Source organism: Morus notabilis, unplaced genomic scaffold, assembly GCF_000414095.1.
Source record: "Morus notabilis unplaced genomic scaffold, ASM41409v2 Scaffold2693, whole genome shotgun sequence".
NCBI lineage: Eukaryota > Viridiplantae > Streptophyta > Magnoliopsida > Rosales > Moraceae > Morus > Morus notabilis.
Window position 1 is genome coordinate 66908 of NW_010362811.1, and position 12199 is coordinate 79106.

Genomic DNA, 12199 nt, shown 5'->3' on the forward strand with positions numbered 1-12199 from the left:
GAACTTTAATTAAATTCATTATGAACATTACTTTTTTATTTATTATCCTTAAACATTATCCTCTCGTATATAACACTTATATACAATGTTTAAGGTTACATAAATAATCATGGAATTTTCATTGATATTCATAAAATATTCATAAATATATGCACATAAAATAATGAATAAACTCTTTTATTAAATAAATAATAAATATCCTATTACATCTCATGCTTCTAGGACACAATTCTCAACAGTCATGAACCGCATAATCTTTACTACCCTATCGGTGGTGGATTGATGCATTTGGTTGTGATGTTTGATGAATTGTCCTTACCTGCGAAAGAGTTATATTCTTGCTCAACAGACTCTAGCACACAATGATCATATTGGCTTAGATCATTGGGAAGGCTAAGTAAAGGGCAAATTGCATGATCTTGTTTTACATGCATATTGTTCGTTGCCCCTGTTGTTTGCTTTAGCCTTGAGCAATCCTTGTATCTCTGCTATTTTGATGTTAAATGGGACAAGTCATTATATATGGTATGATCTCTTTATAAATCTATTAATTATGAAATGGACATAGCCTTGAGAATTTATGTGTTTCCTAGCTCCACTAATGTGTTGAGAAACTCTATGATGAGTGGGAGTGTATGGATAACACCGAGGTAGTAGTGTCTCAATTTTAGGATGAGACAGTCACTAAAATTAGCTTTATGGAGAACGTTGTTGATAAATGCATATGTGTAATGTCAGTGGGAGCAGTTGCATATTTCTGTGTTCTATGTTGGTGACAACTTGCTCGCGCCTAATGATTCTGACCTGTTGGTTGAGACGAATAGCATGTCGCCTAGTCACTTTGGTTTGAGAATCTTGAAAAGGCCTCTTATGTTCTAGGCATGTAGATTCTCCGTGAAGAGGATAAGTGTAATTTTTAGTCGTCTTAGATAACCTATATTGTTCTTGTTTCGAACAGGTTCAGTATGTATTCTTGTTCTCCTAGTAAGCATTGTTTGTTAAAGTGACAAACTCTCAAAGGTGTAATGTCCTTATGGTGAAGTAAGAAAGATCAGATAAAGTTGTCCCTTATGCTTACGTGTTTAGTAGCATGATGTATGCACACGTCTTATTATTGTGTTTGTTGTTAACGTGCAAATTCAGTACTTAAGTGATTGTCGTTATTATTATTGAATTAGCTGGGAATGAAGTACCAGATAGTTGTGTATCGGTCATCCAACACTTTTGTTGTAGTTTGATCTCGTGATGCCGATTATGCAGGCTGCATAAATGATAAAAGGAAGAGCTACTCTGTTGAAAAGTGTCAAATAGACACTCGCAGCGTCCTTGATTGTGATGCGGAGTATGTCGCGTATCGTGAGGCTATTTGTGTGATGTAATTGTGGAACCTTGTTTCGGCATTAGGAGTAGTTCACTCTATTTCTGGACCGGCTGAAACTGTGTTGTGAAAGTTTCATAATAGTATATTTTTCTTAAAACACCATGAACATTGTCCGCTCAAGTATAATGATGGTGTGTTCTATTTTTGTAAAGAGAAATTGTAAAAGATCTCATTGTTATTGAAAACACGTCTATAAACAACATGTTGGCAGTTCCACTAAAGGCTTACCTATTAGGTGTTTTAAGAACGCGCCTATAAACAACATGTTGACAGTTCCACTAAAGGCTTACCTATTAGGTGTTTTAAGAACACACATCCCACTCAGGACTGTAAGGAGCCTGTAGTTGTATTGAGTTAGTAGGAGTTTACTGTCATTTGTGTGTGACATGTTGTTATTGATAAGGATTGCTTATGTCTCAAATAATACATGCATATTTATGGATCTGTCACTTTATGTGTGATGTTGTGTTGACACTTTTAGTTGGGAAAGTGACAAGTTGAAAAGAGACATCTGGTTGTTAGTCTTATCATTATTTTTTTATCCATATATTAAAGTTATCGTCATGCTTTGATGAATCTCTAACGCCTGATTATGTATAATGATTGTATTATGTTGATACGTTATTATGCATGATTATTTTGGACTTGTGTTTATTATGTGAGATTCTTAGTTGATGGTGATGAGTGAATGTTTGTTGTATGATTATGTCGTCTAAGTGGAAGACTGTTGGAATATTTTTATGTGGACTTCCATAATTATAATAATTCACTATGTAATTAATTAAAACGTCTTATGGACAACTGTATTAATGTAAATTAATGAATGCGTGTATGTATAATATCGGTTCATAATGAGATGAACAATTTAAATTCTAATGTGCTTGAGGCCCTTAGACTCACTCTCTCTAAATATTTGGTTAGCTCATTAGACCAAATTTCCTCTCTATCCACGTTTTTAGTTAAGGCTCATTTTTGCCATAGATTGCAATAAAATGCCAAGGGGACAAAATTTGGTGCCCCTGCCGTGTATGGGTGTGTGCCTGTGAGAGTGGAGAGGCAGAGAAGAAAAGAGTTCAAAAAATTAAAACATCTTATGGACAACTGTATTAATGTAAATTAATGAATGCGTGTATGTGTAATATCGGTTCATAATGGATGAACAATTTAAATTCTAATGTGCTTGAGGCCCTTAGACTCACTCTCTCTAAATATTTGGTTAGCTCATTAGACCAAATTTCCTCTCTATCCACGTTTTTAGTTAAGGCTCATTTTTGCCATAGATTGCAATAAAATGCCAAGGGGACAAAATTTGGTGCCCCTGCCGTGTATGGGTGTGTGCCTGTGGGAGTGGAGAGGCAGAGAAGAAAAGAGTTCAAAACTCTTCCATGCTCTCTTGATTTTCTCAGCCTCCTTGAACGGATTTCGGCCACCAAAACGACGTTATTCAGCTACCGAGTGGAGGAGGTAATCCTAAAACCATTAGATTTTCTATATGCTTCAAAATCCAATATGACAATGTATTTTTAAATTTGATTGTTGTTTGATCTCATTTATGAGTATTGAGAACCCATTAATTTCTAGCATATATACACAGTAACATATATATAAATTTAATTATCTGTTTTTTGTTATGTCTCTTTTATACCTCATTTATGAGTATTGAGAACCCATTAATTTCTAGCATATATACACAGAAACATATATATAAATTTAATTATCTGTTTTTTGTTATGTCTCTTTTATACATCATTGTCTTCAAATTTTTATGTTGTTTCATCGTTTTGATTTATCATCCTTTCAGACGTTTTTACGTCGTTCTATTTGTACGGTCCTTTTTTGCAATTTGCCCCTTCAATGTGTTTTATTTTTTTTTGTCATCAATGATTGCGTTGTTTTACTGATGGTTGTCATGTTTCAAATCATCGCAGTTCAATGCGGTTGTCTATTGCTGACATTGTTTTTTTAAAGAAATTTATGTCCCTCACCAGCTGTCCATTTTAAGAGTGATTCTCTTTTATACTCGTTGTCGTTTGTCAGGCTGTCGCTTTTACTTCTTCAATTCATTTTTACTGGTTGTTTTCATTTTTTAAGTGGATGTCGTTTTGAGGGTTTTGACGTTGTATAGTCTGAGACTCTAAGCAGATTTTTTGTTTTCTTCTCGTCATAATTTTTTTAGTCGTTTTTTATGCCAGTGTCGTTCTTTGTAAATTTTAAGATGTTGCTGTCGTTTTTCTCCTGTGGTACGTGTTTCTTAGTGAGGTGACCTGATTTCCAACAGCGTCCTCTTCTCTGACTCTCTAATGTTTTCCCACCGGTGATTGGCTGCTGTCTTCCCTTGAAATTTTAAGCCTTACAAGGTGGCGCCACCGCGCCGCAAATATTGTACGCCATCATCTGTCCACTTCCTAAGCATAAGCCATGGCAGAGTCAGGCCGATAACCACCGAATGCTCGCGTCTGCCATGTGTAAGTTTTTGCCACAAATACTTTCCCCTCCCAACTGCTAAGGCTTACTTGGGTTCCGAAACTATATAGTGTAAATAGTTGCAAGGTCGAATATATCCCCAATCCAAATAGAAAGAACAGAACCTACATAACAAGTTTTATGCATCCCCAATCCAAATGGGAAGAACAGTACCTAATGTAACAAATTATTTTATGCATTTGCTACGGTAACAATTTCAAATGGTGACATAATTCCTTAGCCCGAGATCACACAAGTGATTCACCCTTCGTTTGGCTGAAGAAAGTATATCATTAGACAATCAAGCAAAAGCAAACGGTCAATGGACTAAAAATATTTGTATTTTGTATTACCGCAGTTTACTCATCAAACCATCACGGTTTGTTTTCATAAAAGAAACAAGCAACATTGAAGTTCTTTAAACAAAGGAATCCAAAATCCAACCGGCATTTATGGAAAGGGGACAAAACCGGTAAAGTGAAAAAGAACCAATGGTTTAACTGCGGCTAGACCTTAAAAAGAAACGAGAGAAATTTAAAAACGAGGCTTCAAGATTCTCCCTCACTTTGCCTGAGGATGAGAAGCAATAAAATCAACAGCAAGACTAATGGAGCTAATCTTGTCTGCTTCGTTGTCAGGTATCTCAAATCTAAATTCTTCTTCAAGAGCCATCACAAGTTCAACGGCGTCTAAACTGTCTAGCCCAAGATCATTCTGGAAATGAGCAATTGGAGTAACCTGTCAAGATTTAATTTTTAAGCGGTTAAGAATTAAGGAAGCAAAAAAAGAAACCTGGCAAAGTCTCATACACAATACTTGAAAAATAGAGCCAAAAAAAAAAGTTCAGAAACGCGCAACTAGCGAACCTTCGAACAAACATCAGAGGTTGACATTTTTCAAGAAAAAACACCTTAAAACAGTTTATTCCAATTGTAGTAAAGAGTGAGTAACGTAGCTACATTATCCAAGTCTTTAGTAAGACAAGATTAAAGGGTGCAAATAGAGGTTCACATAGACTACAGTTTTGAATAGTATGAAAGCTTAGGCCCATATCCCTCCATGACATCCATCGAAATTTGCATGAACAAGAGGAATTCCCGCTTTAGAGAATTGGTTTTCGAGCATACCGCTTCTGTAGACAATTTAAGACGAATTTACACATAAAAATAGAAGGATAATAACTAAAACTTCAAAACTTGTCGTGTAAAAAAACATTAACAAGGCTCATTATAACCTTTGGTCTGATGGCATGGAAAGCGAATCTGGGAGGGCTTTGGGTGAAGGTTGCGGGTTCCATCTCATTCGTAATATATATTAATTTTATTTACAGGACAGCATATGCTAATGTGCTTTCTTTAAATATATATATATATATATATATATATAAACACAGTAGAATAAAATCTAGAAAATCTTAAGGCAGTAAAAACACAAAATATACAAACCTATAACTCTAGATCTAGTGTTGAACTCAGAAGACAGATCATAGAGTTGGAGAATAACAGATAACAGAAAAAACAAGGTAGAATCCCTGATAGTAAAATTAACAGAATGAAACATAATATGACATTACTGCAACAATATCGAGTGTCTTGTAAAATAACAAGGAGGAATGACATTAACATCATTCTATACGTAATAATATCGCTGCTGAGATTGGCTTTATACGGTGACAAGAAGTAAGCAAATATGTGTAAGATAATCATTCGTCGCACATCTATAATAATTTTGGGAAACCAATTCACTATCATTTTCATATCCATAATCGATAATTCCGAAGACTACACAATGCTGAACAGGATTTACATGAAAAAAAAAAAAGTAGAACCATTTTCAGATACTGAATAAAGTTGAACTTTCCAGAGCAAAAAAAAAAAAAAAAACTTTCAGCAACCCGAAATCAGTCCCATGTATTAGGGTTTATAGAAATCGTTTCCAAAACGTTGAGAGAGGATATAGTATACCTTGGCGGGATCAACTTTCTGGAAGTTCTTGACAACGGAGATAACACGATCGGTGACCTCGGACTTGTCGAGGAAGGAGCCCCTGACCTCCTCCGAGAAGAAACGGCGGCGTAACGCGTGGAAAGATGACAGTAACAGAGAGCCAGTGGAGCTAGGGTTTTGAGGCACGGCCTGGACTTGCACTCTCAGATGCTTCAGCAATAAGCCCCTCGCCGCCATTGGAAGCTCTTTTCAGTACCCCTCTCTCTCTCTCTCTCTGAAACTTCTACACTTCTCTCTCTCTCTCTGACTCTCTCTCTCTCTCTGTAGCGGTGAAGAGAAGAAGAGAGAGAAATGATGAGAGAAATAGTACAAGGAGCATCTGAGGCCTGAGCCGACTAAAACGGTGTCGTTAATGTGCGGAATGTGAATGGGCTTAACGAAGTGGGCTTAGAATGTCATATCCAAACTTAAGCCCAATTTGAGTCCCAAAAGACTGTCACGATCACAATCTCTTGAGCTTAACGAAAACAGGATGTTCTGTATAACTGAATACCGAAGGTGTGAAATTCTGGACAGTGAAAACAACAATGATGATAGCTCTCGTCTTCATTTCCGTATTTGTCCTTCTTGTACTCTTATTATTCAAATTCGCTACGGCTGAAGGTAATACATATATATATATATATATTTATATGTATAATACAGATAGATAAATGTATCATATAAACATATATATATATATATACATTTTTAATTTTTATTATTAACTTTGGCTGTGAAACTGGAAATTTTCTGGGCCTTTATGTTTTAACTTGTTGGCTAATTAGGGGATTTCACTTTGATTTCCAAAAGACACATGAAGCGTGAAGAAATTGAAGATAAGGTGAGCTTCTGACATTGTTTTATTTTTTATTTTTAAGAATATTGTTTCTGGAAATGAATAATTTTTTTCCTTATGGTCGGGCTACTTTGTTTCAGGTTTTCTGGATTACTGGTGCTAGTCGGGGAATTGGTATGTGATATTTTTTCTTTTTTCTTTTTCTTTTCTTTACTATATGCGTTCTAATAGATTAGATTATACTTGTTACATTTGTTGTTGTTTTCTGGGGATATTCAAGTGATTGCTTTTCATTTCTGTTTATGTTTACATCAAGCTTCTGGAGAGATATATATATATATATATATATATATATATTTATATTAAACAAATAAAAATGTCCTACTTCAATTCACCATGTATAATTGAAGGCGCAAAGTTGACAAATTTCGAGCTGTTCTTACTTTAAAATGATGTATGACTGTTTTGGTACATTAACTCTTCAAATCCATGAAGATTTTTACCTTACAGATCCTGTAAGCTCATCTCTGTATTCCCCAAATGGGTTTGTTCATTGCTCTGAAATCTTCTCGTGTCCCTTTTTTTGTGATTGCGGTTGTCACTTCTATGTTGACTTTCACTGATATCGTGGATGAAAATGGTACTCATGAAGTCATGATGGATGATGGTAGAATCATTGTTATAAGCTAAAACTAGATAGACAAATTTGACCTATGTAAGTTTCATCTTATTGATAGATAATGAAACAAAAATTTCAACTTTGGCATTTCATTCATATATCCCAATGGTTTTGATAGGCTTGAAGTTCTGCCTTTTATACCTTTTCTAGCAAATCTTAAGCCATAAAGATTTATAGTTGTAATTCTTTTCGCGGTGGGTGTGAAGGGGAAGTTCTTGCTAAGCAACTTGCAAACTTAGGAGCTAAGCTTATCCTTTCTGCGCGAAATGAAGCTGAACTGGAGCGAGTTAAGAATCAACTTACTGGTAGGTGAATGAAAATCTGGATATATGCCCCTGACCTTCTTAACATTGTTGTTTATATTTTATAATTCTGATTATGTCTTGTTGGCTCAGGTAAACATGCACCGGATGGCGTTAAGATTTTGCCATTGGATTTGACATCTGGTGAAGATTCTCTCAGGGAGGCTGTAGAGAAAGCGGAATCATTTTTTCCTGATAGTGGTGTTGATTACATGATCCACAATGCGGCTTTTGAGCGTCCTGTAAGTGATAAATAATTTGTTTGTGATAATGTGAACCCGAACAATGTTTAGCTAGTTAAATGGACTCGGGCAAAATTGTTAGATGGGCAAATTCTTAATAAGAAAAGTTGGATACTGAAGTGGACAACGGATTAAATCCTATAATGCATCTACTTTTTGGTTCTTTTGCAGAAACAATCAGCTCTGGAGGTTCCAGAGGAAGGTCTTAAGGTATGAAATAAAAGGAGCTCAGACCTCATCTCTGAGTCAGTTACTGGCCCTTGTGTGTCAATAGCCAATTGCTTGCTTAGAGAGCTCAAAACTCAAAGATGTCATGATGTTTGAAATTCTTTCTTTTTTACGCCCGTCATCTTTTTCCTTTTCTCATTAGAAGTATCTCTCGTACTGGTTGTAGGCAACATTTGATGTCAATGTTTTTGGGACAATCTCTCTCACACGAGTCCTGGCACCTCACATGCTGAGGCGGGGAAAAGGTCATTTTGTTGTGGTATGTGGATGATCAGCCTGTTTATTAATCACTATCTATTATCATTCTGGCCTCATCTATCCACAACTCGACTAGAAGTTAATGGAAAACTATTTTCCTTCTTTCTCTGTAGAGCTTTTATATTAGCCTTATGCAGTCTGACTTGTTGCCTAACGAGCTGTCTTATGAATGTATTTATCTTTCCTATGAAATTTTACTCAGTCAAAATATCCCCCGTTAAAAAGTTCCATCATTATTTGCCAAGACTTTATGTGCAGATGAGCAGCGCTGCCGGAAAGACACCTGCACCAGGTCAGGCTTTGTACTCTGCTTCTAAACATGCTCTGAATGGATACTTCCATACTTTGCGTTCTGAGGTATGACCTTTACCTCTTTCGTGAGGGAAATGACCGAGTTGCACCATGCTCTACAATCTGGTTGTGTAATTGGATCCTTTAACGTATTATTGTTCCCTGAAAATGAAATACTCAAAAAAAAAAAAAAAAAAAAAAAGGGACAGGCGAACAAGATGGTTGTGCACTTGCCCACGTGGAGTTTTCACCTGTATATAAATTCCGTTAGAACATATATAAAGAGTTTTAAGGATTGAGGTTGGCTTGTATCTTTAACAAACCAAATAGCTGGACATTTTGGAGTTGACCACGATAGGCCAAGTGATTAAACAATTTTTTGCTAAATATAGTGATTAAACAATTAGGTAGACACAAGAGGTTGGTTCTAAATTTTTCTCCTTGTAAGGGTGGACAGGGAGGGAGGGACGAATGGAGAGAGAGGGACAGGGAGAGGGGGAGGGGAAGGGGGTGGTAGGTCCCCGGGGGAGAGAGACTGATTCTTAAACTTTTATGTCCATGATGATAAATTGATATCTGAGAGAGATTTACGTCCGTGTTCATAGCCTCTTTTCCTACACGTCTTATACTGATTCTTAAACTTTTACGTCGATGAGATTGCGGCACCTCTTTTCCTACGTTTTATATATGCCAAATTACGTTTTACTCATTTTGCTACCTCATTTGACTATACAGCTTTTTCAGAAAGGAATCAAGGTGACTGTTGTTTGCCCAGGGCCAATAGAAACATCAACTGGTTCGGGAGCATCATCTTCTGCAACCAAAGGTCTTTCTGAGGTTAGTACCTTCTAATATGTATCTTAGACTGTAGATTTACCTACTGTCATTGGTTCTATTGCTTTTACGCTGCCCTCTTGATCCTATGAAGAGAATTTTGCAGGTTCAGGACATAATTTGCTCCCTGGATTTCTTGCATTCAAAGTTCTTTACAGTTTTGTTTTTCCTCTCTTTTTTCATCACAGAAGCGTGTGTCATCAGAAAGGTGCGCTGAGCTGACAATAATTGCTGCCAGCCATGGGCTAAAGGAAGCTTGGATATCTAACCAGGTATTTCAATTAACAGATTCTAGTTGCGATGGATATGCCTTTGCACTTCGTAGATATTCTGTCTTGTTTATAACAATCCAATCTCATACATTTCTTTATCATAGTTTTTGCCTCATTCTATACATCTAAACTTTTATGATATCGGGTTCTTTTGTAGCCTGTTCTAGCTGTCATGTATTTGGTGCAATACATGCCAACCGTTGGTTTTTGGCTCATGGACAAGGTATTTCTTTAGTCTCAAGCTTGATGTGTTCGACTCAACATCTTTAACATGGTAGGAAATACTTCTTTGCTCCGCCATTGCAGTCTTGTTCACTTTGGTTTTGCTTTTCAGATCGGTGGAAAGCGGATTGAAGTTGCTGCGCAGAAGGGCAACGCTTACTCAATAGGCTTACTATTTGGGAAAAAGAAGTCATCTTGACTTGAATCCCCTTTCTTGGATCAGAAGGAACAGCCAAGTTCAAACTAATTTGGCACATGAAAAGAACGAATTGATATACTTCCTTTTCTTTCGCTATTTTATTTTCTCTGCAAATTTGAGTCGCAGGTCCAAGGACTTGAACTTCAGATGCTTTTAATAGAAACCCAATAAATTTTACCATAGCTGTATATTAAGATGTGTTGCGTTAAAAAATGGCACCTCCCAATTTGAAGGTGCTCTGTTTTTCTTATTTTATTTTAATTTTTTGAAAAAACTTATTGGGTGCGTTTGAAATCGATTTTAAAATAATTTTGTTTTTTGTATGAAATTGACAGAAAAATGCGTTTGGTAGTTTTATTAAAAGATTATTTTTAACATAAAAAAAATTAAAACTCTATTTGATTATACGTTTTTGAAAACATCTAATAGTATTTTAAAGAATATATTAAATAATTTTTTTTTTCTTTCTACTTTACCCTCATCTCTGAAATGGCAGAAATGAGAAAATGGTAAAAAATATATTAAATAATCTGTAAGCTGCTCGGAGGAGTGAGAGAGGAGAAAATGACAGAAATGAAAACGACTTATTTTCATTTTCAATTTCTCATTTATATTACACTAAACTAAAAACCGGTTTTATTTCTATTTTTTTGTCTTTCATCTACTCCAAACGCAATCTCTTTCTCAGTTTTATTTTTTTTTTTTTGCTTGGAAAACGTAAAAAACGGTTTCAAAACTGAGACCAAACACGCAGATCAATTTCAAGTTGATTACAATGCTCAATCCTCCTCACTCACTCAATATCGAATAATGCATATTTATGAAATTAAATTGCTTTATCTATCTTATGTTATGGATGTTATTAGGAAAAAGAAAAAATATATATATTAAAAAGAAATTATTATGTCAAAAATAAAATTATCATTTATCCTAGTTCAGATAATCAGTTGATAGTTTTTTTTTTTAAGAAGAAAATTAGTTGATAGTTAAATTAGCAAATACTCGTATAATCGTATTTAGAAATATATTATCGTTTTATTATTATTGCAAGGGGGAAAAAAAGAGTATAAAAGGATTTAGAAGGCGCAAAGCGGGCTACGGCGCAGCAGAATCTTCCGTACACGTGGCATTGCGTCAACCGTAGATTTGAAAGGCCCAAACGAACTAGGGTTTTGAAAAGGGGAGCGAAGGCCTATAAATAACTCTCATTTCTCTTCTTCTTCAGCAACTTCTTCAAATTGTGTTTTCTTTTTTGTTTTTAGTTTTTTGTGTGTTTCGATTAGAATCCGCGTCTTATACTGATTACCACCGCTCATTTCTCTTACCAGTGAGCGTTGCGTATGAGCAGACGCCATAGTTGATCCGTTTCTGCGAAGCGCAGACAGGAATTGCTAAGCCTCTTTGTTTTTCGCCGTTTCGGGCAAATTCCATTACTTTTTCACATTCATCCTTCGATTCCCGTTTCAAAGTTTTATTTCTATTTTTATTTTTTTGTTTGAATATATTGTTAGAGTTGGAAGTGATGATTTTTTCCCCAGATGATCGACGCTGATTATACTGTGCTTTATTTATTTTTCTCGTATGAGAATCCAAGCCAGATTTCTGATCCTTTCTCATCTTTATTAATTTTCTTTTTAATTTTTTGGTTTTTTTTTTAATTTTTCCTATTGGGAAATGGGAATTTAGGATTATTGTGTACAGAAAAGAGGTGGAGGTGATGATCATTTCCCCAGATGATCGACGCTGATTATACTGTGCGAATTAGTTATCTCTTTCGAGATACCAAGCCAGATTTCTGATCCATTCTCTTTTTTTTCTTTTTCATTAAAAGTGTTTTGTATGGTTTTCTTATTTGTTGTGCTTTTTCAGTGAAAATAAAGGAGGTTACATTTTTTTTGCTGAATTAGATAGATGGAAGTGATGATTATTTCCCCAAATGATCGACGCTGATTATACTGTGCGACTTAATTTTCTCTTTCGAGAGACCAAGCCAGATTTCTGATCCATCTATTCATAACTTGCATTCTTAGCCTAGATAATCAAT

The 12199-nt window shown here is 35.5% G+C and overlaps 2 protein-coding genes and 3 non-coding genes across 5 annotated transcripts; 4 read left to right on the forward strand and 1 right to left on the reverse strand.

The window, feature by feature from the left end:
• Nucleotides 1-4167: 4167 nt before the first annotated feature.
• Nucleotides 4168-6108, reverse strand: LOC21389044 (acyl carrier protein 2, mitochondrial). Its single transcript, XM_024168755.1, has 2 exons — nt 5809-6108; nt 4168-4582 (listed from the first exon to the last, which is right to left on the reverse strand). Exons 1-2 carry the CDS (start codon nt 6025-6027, stop codon nt 4406-4408), a joined length of 396 nt encoding a protein of 131 aa, XP_024024523.1. The 5' UTR covers nt 6028-6108; the 3' UTR covers nt 4168-4405.
• A 227-nt stretch (nt 6109-6335) lies between these two features.
• On the forward strand, nt 6336-10333 carry LOC21389045 (dehydrogenase/reductase SDR family member 7). Its single transcript, XM_010102932.2, has 12 exons — nt 6336-6453; nt 6618-6673; nt 6769-6802; nt 7514-7612; nt 7703-7851; nt 8023-8061; nt 8246-8338; nt 8596-8694; nt 9364-9465; nt 9651-9734; nt 9892-9957; nt 10069-10333. Exons 1-12 carry the CDS (start codon nt 6378-6380, stop codon nt 10153-10155), a joined length of 984 nt encoding a protein of 327 aa, XP_010101234.1. The 5' UTR covers nt 6336-6377; the 3' UTR covers nt 10156-10333.
• Nucleotides 10334-11668: 1335 nt separating this feature from the next.
• LOC112092482 lies at nt 11669-11766 on the forward strand. The gene has a single exon (XR_002902616.1). It is a non-coding gene; the product is annotated as a small nucleolar RNA Z103 (small nucleolar RNA).
• A 97-nt stretch (nt 11767-11863) lies between these two features.
• On the forward strand, nt 11864-11959 carry LOC112092481. Its single transcript, XR_002902615.1, has one exon. It is a non-coding gene; the product is annotated as a small nucleolar RNA Z103 (small nucleolar RNA).
• A 107-nt stretch (nt 11960-12066) lies between these two features.
• Nucleotides 12067-12162, forward strand: LOC112092480. The gene has a single exon (XR_002902614.1). It is a non-coding gene; the product is annotated as a small nucleolar RNA Z103 (small nucleolar RNA).
• Nucleotides 12163-12199: the final 37 nt, after the last annotated feature.